The 13,915-nt window shown below is 42.4% G+C and overlaps 1 protein-coding gene across 1 annotated transcript in view; it reads right to left on the reverse strand.

Moving 5' to 3' along the window:
- AP3B1 (adaptor related protein complex 3 subunit beta 1) overlaps positions 1 to 13,915 on the reverse strand; it is a 322,060-nt gene that overhangs the window by 45,390 nt on the left and 262,755 nt on the right. Inside the window, exon 23 of the mRNA XM_006119130.5 lies at positions 5,596 to 5,827. Coding sequence (XP_006119192.1) covers positions 5,596 to 5,827 — 232 coding nt within the window. The remainder of the gene's footprint in view (positions 1 to 5,595; positions 5,828 to 13,915) is intronic.

The following is a 13,915-nucleotide window of genomic DNA, read 5'->3' on the forward strand; positions in this document are numbered from 1 at the left end:
AGTGACAGCAAGTGTTAGGCTGCAGGTTAGGCTGTGCACACCACAGCTGGCTTGGAGGCACCTCTGAGCACAGAGCCACTGTCCAAATAGCCTAATCTGCTGCAGGGGAAGGGAAAGGGTGCCAGCAGTAGGTTAGGCTGCGCATGCCATTCAAAATGGGCACACGTGCTGGGGGTTGCCAACCCCTGGACTACTCTTTTACATCCTTATGCAGGACTGTGTCGTCCTGGGTCTCTGGTTCAACACACATTCTGACTAAAGAGTGTTGCCTACATAATCATAATTATTCATAGCACCTAAAGTTTCTCTGTGGATCTTATCCAAGTACTGACCAGGTGTGTTCTAGATCACATCAGGCCAGGAGGCAGAGCTTAAGTTGCTTGATACCTTAAATGATTGCTTCTTGGAGTCCTGGAACCCACAAGAGACATTTCTTGGTTTAGTCCTAAGTGAAGCACACAACTTGGTCGAAGAGATGAATACAGTGGAACTGCTTGGTAACAGTGACCATAATATAATTACATTTAATATCCCAGAGGTGGGGAAAGAAAACCACAGCAGCCCAACATGGGAGCATTCAATTTCAGGAAGGAAGGAAGCTAGTTAAACAGAAATTAAAAGGTACAGGGCCAAAAATGGAATCCCTGAAAGCTGCACGGAAACTTTTTAAAGACTCCATAATAAAAGATTCAAATTAAATGCATATTCCAAATCAAAGAACACAGTAAGAGTATCACTGTGGCTAATCAAAGTAAAAGCAGCAGTGACAGGCAAAAAAGCATCCTTTAAAAAATGGAATTAAATCTTTATTGAGGCTAACAGAAAAGAGCATAAATTGTGACATGGGAAGTGTAAAAATATAATTAAGAAGGCCAAAGCTTGAAAAACATTTAACGAAAGACTCAATGAGTAATGGCATTTTTTTTAAGTTTCAGAGTTAGCCATGTTATTCTGAAACTGAATAAATTTAAAAACAAATAGTCTTGCAGCATCTTAGAGACTAACAAAAATGTAGATGGTATTATTAGTTTTTGTGGGTACAACCCACTTCTTCAGATGAATGGAATTAAAGGGTACAGGGCACAAATAAATAAAGAAAAAGGGGATGGGGAGGGAAAGAGAAGGAAAAAAATACATTGTCAATTAGGCTGCCCATGGTAAATGAGACTGATAGAATGGCTTCTAAGTATTCTAAGTACCTGGTGCTTGTCTTTTTATGTCATTACCGTGTGGAATGTAGCGGGCCATCCAGTTAAGGTCTTTGTTTAAACCTCCATTGCAGGTGTCAAACTTGTAAATGAAATCAAGCTCTGCAGCTTCTCTCTCCAGCTGGTTTTTTAAATTGCCTTGTAATAATATTGTCACTTTTAGATCCATTAGTGAGTGCCTGGGGACATTAAAATGTTCCCCAACAGGTTTCTGTATGTTACCATTTTGAGTATCTGATCTGTATCTATCGATCCTGGCTATGCCTCTGCTTCAGGGCTGAGAATGAGAGGGAAGTTGCCAAACAAGAGACATTCTTTTTAGATGACAAAGCTGAGGAACTGTCCCAATTTGAGGTGCTATCGGAAGAATCTTGGAGCAAATTGATAAATTCAACGGTAATAAGTCACCAGGACCAGATCACTTTCACCCAAAAGTTCAGAAGGAACTCAATGTGAAATTACAGAACCTATTAACTGTGGTATGTAACCTACTATTTAAATCAGCTTCTGTATCACATGACTGGAGGATAGCTAATATGACACCAATGTTTAAAAAAGGCTCCAGATGTGATCCCATCTATTAGAGGCCCATAAATTTAACTTCATTACTGGGCAAACTAGTTAAAACTATTGTAAAAAACAGAATTATGAAACACACACATTTATATAGAACATGATTTATCGGGGAAGAGTCAACATGGTTTCTGTAAAGGGAAATCATGCCTCTAATCTATTAAAATTATTTGGGGGGAGGGAGGGTTCAATAAGCATGTGGACAATGGCAATCCAGTGGATATTGTATACTTAAATTTCTAGAAAACCTTTGATGAGGTCCCTCACTAAAAGTTCTTAAGCAACGTAAGCCATTATGGGATAAGAGGAAAGGTCCTCTCATGGGCTGATAACTGGTTAAAAGATAGGAAACAAAGGGTAGGAATAAATAGTCAGTTTTCAGAATGGAGAGGGGGTAATTAGTGGTGTACTGCAGAAAAGGGCAACAAAAACAATTGGGGTGTGGAACGGATTCCATATGAGGACAGATTAAAAAGACTGGGATTTTTCAGCTCAGAAAAAAGAAAGATAAGTAAGGGGGCATATGAAATCAGTCTATAATAGCATGACTGGTATGATGAAAGTAAACAAGCATTATTTTCTCTCTCTCATAACACAAGAAACTAGGGGTCAACAAATGAAAGTAAGAGCCAGCAGATTTAAAACAAAAGGAAGTATTTTTTTCACCCAACGCACAGTCAACCTGTGCAATTCTTTGCCAGATGATGTTGTGAAGACCAAGACTATAACCGGGTTCAAAGAAGCAGCAGATAAATTCAATGGCTATTAGCTAGGATGGGAAAGGATGGTGTCCCTGATCTGTGCCTGCCAGAAGCTGGGAATAGATGACGGGATGAATCACTTGATGTTCATAATCTCTGAAGCACCTGGTATTGGCCACTGTCAAACGCCCAGAGACTGGGCTAGATGGACCTTTGCTTTGAGTCATTATGGCCTTTCTTATGTTCACATGAAAGGATCTGAAGAAATCATAGAATCATAGAATACTAGGACTGAAAGGGACCTCGAGAGGTCATCAAGTCCAGACCCTGCCCTCATGGCAGGACCAAATACTGTCTAGACCATCCCTGATAGACATTTATCTAATCTACTATTAAATATCTCCAGAGATGGAGATTCTACAACCTCCCTGGGCAATTTATTCCAGAGTTTGACTACCCTGACAGTTAGAATCTTTTCCCTAATGTCCAACCTAAACCTCCCTTGCTGCAGTTTAAGCCCATTGCTTCTTTTTCTATCCTCAGACACCAAGATAAACAAGTTTTCTACCTCCTCTTTATGACACCCTTTTAGATACCTGAAAATGGCCATCATGCCCCCCCTCAATCTTCTCTTTTCTAAACTAAACAAACCCAATTCTTTCAGCCTTTCTTCATAGGTCATGTTCTCCTGACCTTTAATCTTTCTTGTTGATCTTCTCTGGACCCTCTCCAATTTCTCCACATCGTTCTTGAAATGCGGTGCCCAGAACTGGACACAATACTCCAAATGAGGCCTAACTAGCACAGAGTAGAGCGGAAGAATGACTTCCTGTGTCTTGCTCAGAACACACTTGTTAATGCATCCCAGAATCATGTTTGCTTTTTTTGCAACAGCATCACACTGCTGACTCATATTCAGCTTGTGGTCCACTATAACCCCTAGATCCCTTTCTGCTGTACTCTTTTCTAGACAGTCGCTTCCCATTTGTACGTGTGAAACTGATTGTTCCTTCCTAAGTGGAGCGCTTTGCATTTGTCTTTATTAAACTTCATCCTGTTTACCTCACACCATTTCTCCAATTTGTCCAGATCATTTTGAATTATGACCCTATCCTCCAGATTAGTCGCAACCCCTCCCATCTTGGTATCATCTGCAAACTTAATAAGCATACTTTCTATGCCAATATCTAAGTCGTTGATGAAGATATTGAACAGAGCTGGTCCCAAAACAGACTCCTGTGGAAACCCACTTGTTATACCTTTCCAGCAGGATTGTGAACCATTAATAACTACTCTCTGAGTATGGTTATCCAGCCAGTTATGCACCCACCTTAAAGTAGCCCCATCTAAGTTGTATTTGCCTAGTTTATTGATAAGAATATCATGCGAGACCGTATCAAATGCCTTACTAAAGTCTAGGTATACCATATCCACCGCTTCTCCCTTATCCACAAGACGCATTATCCTATCAAAGAAAGCTATCAGATTGTTTTGACATTATTTGTTCTTTACAAATCCATGCTGGCTGTTCCTTATCATCTTGCCACCTTCCAAGTGTTTACAGATGATTTCCTTAATTACTTGCTCCATTATCTTCCCAGTTAAATTAACTGGTCTGTAGTTTCCTGGGTTGTTCTTATTTCCCTTTTTATAAATGGGCCCTATATTTGCCCTTTTCTAGTCTTCTGGAATCTTTCCTGTCTCTCATGATTTTCCAAAGATGATAGCTAGAGGCTCAGATACCTCTTCTATCAGCTCCTTCTTGAGTATTCTAGGATGCATTTCATCAGGTCCTGGTGACTTGCAGGCATCTAACTTTTCTAGGTGATTTTTAACTTGTTCTTTTTTAATTTTATCTTCTAAACCTACCCCCTTCCCACTAGCATTCACTATGTTAGGCATTCCTTCAGACTTCTCGGTGAAGACCGAAACAAAGAAATCATTAAGCATCTCTGCCATTTCCAAGTTTCCTGTTACTATTTCTCCCTCCTCACTGAGCAGTGAGCCTACCCTGTCCTTGGTCTTCCTCTTGCTTCTAATGTATTTATAAAAAGACTTCTTGTTTCCCTTTATTCCCGTAGCTAGTTTGAGCTCATTTTGTGTCTTTTCCTTTCTAATCTTGCCCCTGCATTCCTGTGTTGTTTGCCTATATTCATCCTTTGTAATTTGTCCCACTTTTCATTTTTTATATGACTCCTTTTTTATTTTTATCTATCATACAAGATCTTGTGGTTAAGCCAAAGCGGTCTTTTGCTGTATTTTCTATTTTTCCGACACAGCAGAATAGCTTGGTTTTAGGCCCTTAATAATGTCCCTTTGAAAAACTGCCAACTCTCCTCAGATGTTTTTCCCCTTAGTCTTGATTCCCATGGAACCTTACCTATCAGCTCTCTGAGCTTACCCAAATCTGCCTTCCTGAAATCCATTGTCTCTATTTTGCTGTTCTCCCTTCTACCCTTCCTTAGAATTGTGAACTGTATGATTTCACGATCACTTTCACCCAAGCTGCCTTCCACTTTCAAATTCTCAACCAGTTCCTCCCTATTTGTTAGGATCAAATCTAGAACAGCTTCCCCCCGGTAGCTTTTTCAACCTTCTGAAATAAAAAGTTGTCTCCAATGCAGTCCAAGAACTTATTGGATAGTCTGTGCCCCACTGTGTTATTTTCCCAACATATATCTGGATAGTTGAAGTCCCCTATCATAACCAAATCTTGGGCTTTGGTCATTTCTTCAGATCCACATGAAAGGATCTGAAGAAATGACTGCCACAGGCAGTATACCTATAGGATTTGAAAAACTTTAAAAACAACAAATAGTCTAGGAGCACCTTAAAGACTAACGAAACATGTAGGTGGTATCCTTATATCATTTGATTCATTCTAACTATAGCGGAAATGCTCCCTTTTAATAGACACCTTGTTAAACCACATATACATCCTTGACATAATACTTAAAAATGTAGATTTTTTTCCCCTCCTGTCAATTTCTTAAAAAAAAAAAATTAATCTTTAAAAAAAAAAATCAACAGATCTGGTATTTTCTATTTCACATTTTTAACCAAATAAAATAATAGGATTTTACATAGTTGATTTTAAAAGATGATTTGATTACCTATTGGGTTAAACATATGCATCTTCATGCCTGCAGGTAGTTTTCTCTCCTCTATGTGAATATTCTCTAACTTCTGGTCTGTGGTATTCATTATTGTCACTTGTACAGATACCATTTGATCTCCATAAATGCACGGCTGCCTTGAGAAGTGATAATGAGCTGCTAATCCCTTCCCACTCATTCGATGAAGCAATTCATGAGTTTTCATTGGCAGAAAGATTGGGGAACTGACCTGTTACATAAAAAAAAAAGTTACAAATTAGTGAACAATATACTGAGTAATTCTTGTGGACAGTAGAATAAGTACTGCACTCTGCACCAGCTAAAACTCCTTCTTTCTTCTGTTGGAGACTGTGGGATCAGTGGACCTAATGATTTTCATGAAAGAGGTTGAAAATATTCAAGTCCACCAACAAAAAACCAAAACAAAACCCATAAAGGAAAAATTTGGATACCGTGAAATACAATTACAATATTTCTGGTATTGAGAACTACCAGCTCTGCTTCTAGTTAAAGATGCCTAACTTTCTACTATAAGACTATTTCCAGTTGCTTATAACTTTTTCAGATTTTAACTATTTGAGCTGAGATTTGTCTGCTGCAAGCTGATTTTTTAAGTTTCAGATAAAATGGTCCAGCTGCTCTAAAGAATATTAAGAGGAAAAAGTTTTTTGCATGTATCAAAATTCACACAGCTGTTTCACTGAGAAAGTTTAGTGACTATGTGCTGTGGAACAGATAAAGGTACTGCTTAGGGGTCAGAAATATATAACTATTTTTGTCCTTGTGAAAAGTTGTTTAAATTTGTCCAAGTTATAAGTCTCTGAAAAATCATCATTTGCAAATACTCAGTAGAGATCTGTCTGAGCAAAATTTTCTGAAGCCCACATAACAGAAATGTAGGGTTGGAAGGGACCTTGAAAGATGATATGTTGAGCTAGGATGAAGTATACCTATAATACTGCTGGTCAACTTGTTTTCTAAAACCTCCAATGACGGCAATTTCATAATCTCTGTTGAAAACTTAGTTCAGTAGTTAACTATCCTTATAATTAGAACACTTTTCCTAATATCTAAGCCAAATCTTGTTACTGATTAAGCAGACTACTTCTTGTCCTCCCTTTAGTGGATATGGATAACAATTAATCATCCTTCTCTTTGAAACAGACCTCAACATGTTCCCCTTCAGTCATCTTCTCAAAACTAAACATAGGTAGGTTTTTTTATGCTTATTTTATTATTTTTATTGATCTCCTTCTTGTCTTCTCCAATTTGTCCACATCTTTCTCAAAGTGTGGTGCCCAACACTGGGTACAATACTCCAACAGAGGCTCATCAGGGCTAAGCAGGGCAGAACAATTACTCCCATCTCTTACATATGACACTCCTGGTAATACATCCTAGGGCCTAGAATATTAGCCTTTTTTATCACTGTACTGCATTGCTGGTGCATGTACAATTTATGATTGTCTATAAACCCCAGATACTTTTCTGTTGCACTACTGCTGACAGTTATTCTCCATTTTGTAGCTGTGGATTAGATTGTTTTTTCTTCCTAAGTATAGTACTCTTCAATGAATTTCATTTTGTTGAGCTCAGACCAACTCCCCAATTTCTCAAGGTCATTTTGAATCTTAACCCTTTCCTCCAAAGTGTCTGCAGGCCCCTCCCCATCTCCCATGTTCTTTTTAATTTTTTCCATCCATGTGCAGAATGTGTTTTGTTATGTGCAACAAATTGTTGAGATTGTGTGTAGTTGTGAATAATTACCTCAGCCAGGACAGATTAGGCATTTTAGAATTTACTATCAAAGAATTAAAATTTAAGCATAAGAGAGAAATAAAAATAACCACTGCCTTCTGACTGGCTGCTCTTTCCTGGGCAGCGGGAAAGTGAGGAGTAGCTGCCAGTTAGAGGTGCTGTGGAATGGTTTGCTCTTTCAGACTGCCCCATCCTTTACTGCATTTACCTGCTTCACTCACTGCATACCTTCTCACTTCAACAAACAAGACAGGGACAACAATTTCAGTCACTACTTAACTAACCAGAAGTCGGGGACAGTGTGGGGCGGGTTGGACAAGGAGACTGAGAGCCATTCAGAGAAATGAAAGGAGGAACAGGAACTAGTCCGATTGGGGAGAGAGGGAAAGGGAGAACAAACAACATTTGGTATACCTCATCCAATTCAGTAAATGCACCAGAAACCATGTGGGTGAAATCAGACAATCACGATGCTCTGGAATGAGCTCAAAGGAAAATAATAGATGACAAAAACACTGCATCGCCTATGGATGAACACTTCACAGAGCAATCACTCTGTATCTGCCCTATTAGTCCTCATTTGCAAAGGAAAATCACACTCTTTCAAAGGGCTAGCATAGGAATTCAAATTCATAACTTTGCTATACCATAAAAATAATGCACTGAATAGATACATTGGATTTATGGTTTACTACAACAATCTGAACCCCACTAAACCCCCCTTTTTGTCCTAGAACTACAGAGGTGCTGGAGTGCTAAAAAGCTACTTCACCTTGAATGGTCCCTTAAAATATGAGCTAATGAGTTATGCTAAACAATCTACTTGATTTTGTATTTAGCTGTGACACTCTCTATACCTTTCCCAGACCTGCAGAGCTCTGCGTAACTCAAAGGTTTCTCTCTCAAGCAGATGTTGGTCCAATAAAAGGTATTATCTCATTCACCTTGTCTCTGTCTCATGCAATTAAAGACTATTAAAATGTGCACACACAAAGGGACAATCTTAATTTTGGCATTTCCTAACTTTTCAGTACTGTATTTAATTTTGCAACCCTAATAATGTCCTTTTAATTTTTATCTGTGTTTTCATAGACACAAAATCATTTAGAGAGCCCAATCCTGGGAGGTACTTAGCAGGGAATTCTCTAGACATACTAAGTACTTCATTACATTGGATCCCAATGCCTGTGCAGACTTAGGGAATGTCTACAGAGAGACACTCAAGGAAATTAAGGCAAATCAATTAAAGGTGTGAAGAGAATGTATATAAGTTAAACCTGCTGCTAAACCCTGGGGGAATGCTTTCAGGAGCAAAGTGGTTGGAGGAGGGTTAAGTTAAAGTGAACAAAGGCCACTTTATTCTTGGATGACAGCATAAGCAGTGGTTCCCAAACTTTTCGACATGCCCCCTTTTTGATTTTTGAGAAACCCTCGTGCACCACCTCCCAAAAAATAGCAGAAAAACTTGGGGTGGTATTGATAGGGGTGTGTGGGGCTGGGTCGCCTCATGCCCCCCCCGGAAGTTCTTCACGCCCCCCGGTTTGGGAACCGATGGCATAAAGGGAAGGTTACTCACCTTCAGCAGTAACTGGAGTTCTTCGAGATGGTTGATCCCGTGGGTGCTCCACCTTAGGTGCACCAGTACCGCTGAGCCAACAGTTGGCAGATTTCTAATAGCAGTGCCCCCTCCGGCTGGCTGTGCACTCAGAGCGCTGGCATGCAATAATTGGAATGGTCATCCCGCATGCACACCCAACCGCCTTCTGAGTTCCTTCTCTGACCTGGATGTAGTTGGATCCAAAGCTGAAGGGATGAAGGTGGGTGGTGGAGCACTCACAGGGCAACCATCCAGAGGAACTCCAGTTACTACAGAAGGTGAGTAACCTTCCCTTCTTGTTAGAGAAATGTCCCTGTGGGTGCTTCACCTTAGGTGACTACATAGCAGTGTCTGTGCTTAGTGGTGAGCGCTTCGGTAGTGCTAACTCGGGGGCTGCCTGGACAGTTCGCTCAAAGTGCATGTCCCTATCGGCAAACGCCTGAATCGCATAATGCTGCGTGAATGTATGGGCTGAGCCCCACAAGGTGGCTTTACAGATATCCTCAATTGGTACCCCTTTGAGGAAGGCTGTTGTAGCTGCCATTGCTCTCGCAGAGTGAGCTCTTATGCTGACAAGTGGTTCCCTGTGAAATATGTCGTAAGCTAATCGTATGCACCCAGATATCCATTTTGATAACCTTTGCTTAGCTATGAGTAATCCTCTTGATCTTTCTGTAGATGACACCAAGAATTGTGGGGATTTATGAAAGATCTCAGGGCATTGTAGGTGGAAGGTTATCACCCTGCGAACATCTAGAGTATGTAATGTCCTTTCCCAGTTGTCCTTGTGGTTTAGATATAGATTCGTTGCAATGAAACGAGGTAAATACTTTTGGGAGGAATTTAGGGTGCGTACGTAGGACCACCCTGTCTTTCCGGAATACAGCATAGGGGGGTTACATCTTGAGTGCCCTTATCTTCCCCACCCTTCTTGCAATGGTAATTGCCATGAGAAAAGCAACCTTCATTAATAGGTGCAGAAGGGAGTAAGTGGCCAATAGCTCAAAGGGTTTTGCCCATGAGAGGCCTTAGGACTAGACTAAGGTCCTATGTGGGGATCAGGTCCCGTTCTGGTGGAAACATATTTTGTAGGCCCCGAAGGAATCTTTTGGTAGATCAGTGAGTGAAGGCCAAGCAGCCCTGTATGAGAGTGTGTAATGCTGCTATGGTGGTGAGATGTACTCTGAGCATAGTGATAGTCCTGTTTTGTGGAGGTCTAATAGGTAAGCCAGTACATCTAAGACCCCAGTTTCTGTTGGGGGTGAAGTTGTGTTCTAAAAACCATAGTGTAAAGCAATGCCATTTCTGAATGTTTTTCTCGTTGCAGGCCTGTGGAAGTTGATGAGGATTTGTTGCACCTCCTCAGGATAATAGTTGATCTCTGACTGCATCAGCCAGTCACCAATCATAGGTGGAGGTGACGTGTGTGCACCTCTGGGTGGTGTCTCTTTCCTTTTTCCCGTGTCTACAGGGACCAGAGTGGTGGGAAAGCGTAAGGTGGTCGAGCACTCATCTGCAGTAAGTAGGTATACCAAGCTCGTCTGGGCCACTTTGGGGCTACCAATATGACCTTTGCTTTGTCCTGTCTGATTTTCAGAACAGTGTGTCGGATCATTGGGAGTGGTGGGAAAGCGTACAATAGGGGTGCTTTCCACTTTACGTTGAATGCATCCCCCAATGACCGTGGACCTATGCCCACTCTTGAGCAATAATATAGGCACTTCCTTTTATTGTGGGTGGCAAATAGATCTATGATGTGAGATCCTCATTTTCTAAATATATGGCGGAGAATCGTGAGGTTGATCTCCCACCCCTAGTTGTGAGAGCAGTCTCTGCTGAGACTGTCTGCCAAGACAAGGAGGTAGGTGTCTATGAGCGTTATGTTTCTCGGTATGCCCCATTCCCAGAGTTTCATCGCTTCCAGACATAATTGGTAAGATCATGCTCCCCCTTGTCGATTGATGTAATACATCGTCATGGTGCTGTCCATTAATATTTGGACCGTTTTGTTCTAAATTACAGGCTGAAAGTGGATGCAGGCATTGTGTACTGCCCTGAGCTTGAGGAAGTTTATGTGTTCGTCCACCTCATACGTGTGCCATCAGGCTTGTACCACTCGTTCGCCCAGGTGAGTTCCCCATCCTATTAAGGAGGCATCTGTGGTGACTGTTAGTGTTGCGGGTGGTTGCTGGAAGGGGATCCCACTGCACACATTGTGGTGTAATGTCCACCATGAAAGTGTGGACTTTATTTTGTTTGGCACGGAGAGCTGCTTGTTCAGGTGGTATGTGCATGGTCTGTACACTGCCCTGAACCACGCTTGTAACATTCTCATATGTAGTCAGGCATGTGGTACCACAAACGTGGCCATTGCCATGTGACCCAGTAGCTGTAAGCACTGTCATGCCATTATATATGGGCTGGCCTGTACTAGGGCCACCATATCCCTGATAACTAAGAACCTGTGTTCCACTAACGGTGCTAGGGGTTTGTTGCAATCCAGGTGTGCCCCCATGAACTCTATGTTCTGTGTTGAAGTGAGGACAAACGTCTCCCAGTTTATCTGTAGACCCAGGGATTCAAACAGTTCTCTGTTGGTCTCTACTGCCTTCTGTGTGTCGCACACTGTGGTACAGGAATATGGTTATGACACCCTTCCTGAGGCGGGCCACTACCATCACAAGAACCTTTGAAAAGACTCTTGGGGCTGTTCAGAGTCTGAAGGGTAGCACTTTCTATTGGAAGTGTTGATCATTTATGGTGAATCTTAAGAAACATCTGTGGGACAGATGTATGGCTATTTGAAAGTACACATCCTGGAGGTTGAGGGTGGACAGCCAGTCTCCCTTCTCTAAGGCAGGAATGATGGGGCTAAGGTTACCATCTTGAATAGCTGGTAACATACAAAGTGGTTGAGTTTTTGAAGATCCAGAATCAGCCTCCACCCCTAATTTTTTGGAGGTAAGGAAGTAGCAGGAGTAGAATCCCCTCCCCCGGGCTCTGCTGGGACATCTTCTATTGCCCCTAGTTGTAAGAGGCATTGAGACTCTTGTACGAGCACATGTTCATGAGAGGGGTCCCTGAAGAGGGACCGGGAGGGGGGTTGATAGTGGGGATTGGTGGGGATAGTAAAGGGGATACAGTAGCCGGTTTGGATCATCTCCAACACCCACTTGTCTGTGGTGATCGTCTGCCATGCTGGATAGAATGCAGCTAGCCTGTTGCCAAATAGCATACAAGGCAATGATTGGTACCTTGGAGATGTTGGTGCTGTCCGACCCTTAACCCAACCTTCAAAATGCTTGGCGAGATGTTGAAGACTGTTGCACTGTTGCTTTGTCAGGTGCCTTCCTGCACCTGTTGTCTTGGTTGGTGCCTGCTGTCATATTGTCTCGGTTGCTGGTTGAATGGTGTAGCTTTATATCTCTGTGCAAAAGATTTTCCCAGATTCTTTCTATTCATTGGTAAGTGAAGACCTAGGGTCTTCAGTGTGGCTCTTGAGTCCTTTAGTGTGTGGAGCAAAGAGTTGGTGGATTCAGTGAAAAGTTTCGACCCTTTGATGGGAGATCCTGAACCGTGGACTGGACCTCCTTTGGGAAGCTAGACAGCTGAAGCCACAAAGCATACCTCATTATAATTGCTGAACTCGAGATCAAGTCTGCTGAGTCTAGTGCTGCCTGTAGGGCTATTCTAGAGATGGGCACCCTTTCCTTCATATTGACATTATACTTCTCTTTTTTATTATCTGGAAGATCTCCAATAAAGTTTGCCGATTGATCAAACACGTGGTGTGTACACTTTGCTAGGAAGGTGGCATAGTTGGCCATCCTGAGTTGAAGGCTAGCAGATGAATAAGCTCTTCTGCCCATCAGGTCCAAACGCTTCCAGTCCTTACCGGAGAGCACTGTGCGCGTGGTCTGTTGTTTGCCCTTTTGGCTGACTGCCTCAACCACCAGTGAATTCGGGGTGGGATGCGAGATTAGAAATTCTGCACCCTTCGGCACTACATAATATTTGCGGTCAAATCTCTATGGTAGGCGAGTTTGTTGCTGATGTCAGCCATGGTATTTTGGCCGGGTCCATAAGTACTTCATTCATTGGTATTACCAGTCTGGTTTGTGATGAAGCGTGCAGAATGTTCGTTAGCTTTGTCTCAAGTATATCTGAAAGTGTTATGTCCAGTGTGTCTGTCACCCTTCTAAAGAGTTCTTGAAAGGCTCTGAAATCATCCCCTGCGTTTGGCTTTGGGGACGTGATTGTGTCATTGAGTGACAGTGATGTATGGTGTTCAGTAGGTGAGGAATCAATTGTTCTGTCCCCACAGTGACGTCCATATCCTCCTCTTCCTCTGAGAAGATGGAGGAGTCAGATGACCACGAGGGAGGAGGGTGAAGGCCAGAAGCCCATGATATGCTAGGCTGCTGGGGCTGTTGTAGTCAATATGATGCCTAATGATCACAATAGGGCCAACTGGGTGGTATGGGTGGTGGGAGTCATTGTGTCTGTTGCCACTACTGCCCTTGAGGAGGCTTGGATGACAAAACTCTAGGAATGTACACTTCTCTGGGTCCCCTTTATCTTCGATAAATTGGGGAGGAATCAAGGCTAGAGACAATAACAGGCTGTGTCTGGAAGTCTTTGGGGTGCAATCTGTTCCAAACAGCGGTGTGCCTGGGATTGATCTCACCCTTTGCTCTGCTGTAGAGGTAAATTGAGGCAGATGAGGTGGGGGAGGCAGAAGGAGTCCCTGTGTGTGCTGCGCAACTGGTGCCTGTAATGGGGAGCAGGTCAGTGCTGGTACTGAGGCTTGTGTCGGTGCCGAGTACCTCTTATGCGCTTTAGTGCTTTTAGTGCTGCCGGTGCCAGCTCCTTAAGCACTTGCCTTGCAGTACTTGGTGCTGGTGCAGATCGTGCTTCTGCTGGCGCCACTGTCAGTGCTTTTGATGGTGCTGCTGACAGCAT

Source organism: Pelodiscus sinensis, chromosome 6, assembly GCF_052426305.1.
Source record: "Pelodiscus sinensis isolate ZL-2025 chromosome 6, ASM5242630v1, whole genome shotgun sequence".
Taxonomy (NCBI): Eukaryota; Metazoa; Chordata; order Testudines; family Trionychidae; genus Pelodiscus; species Pelodiscus sinensis.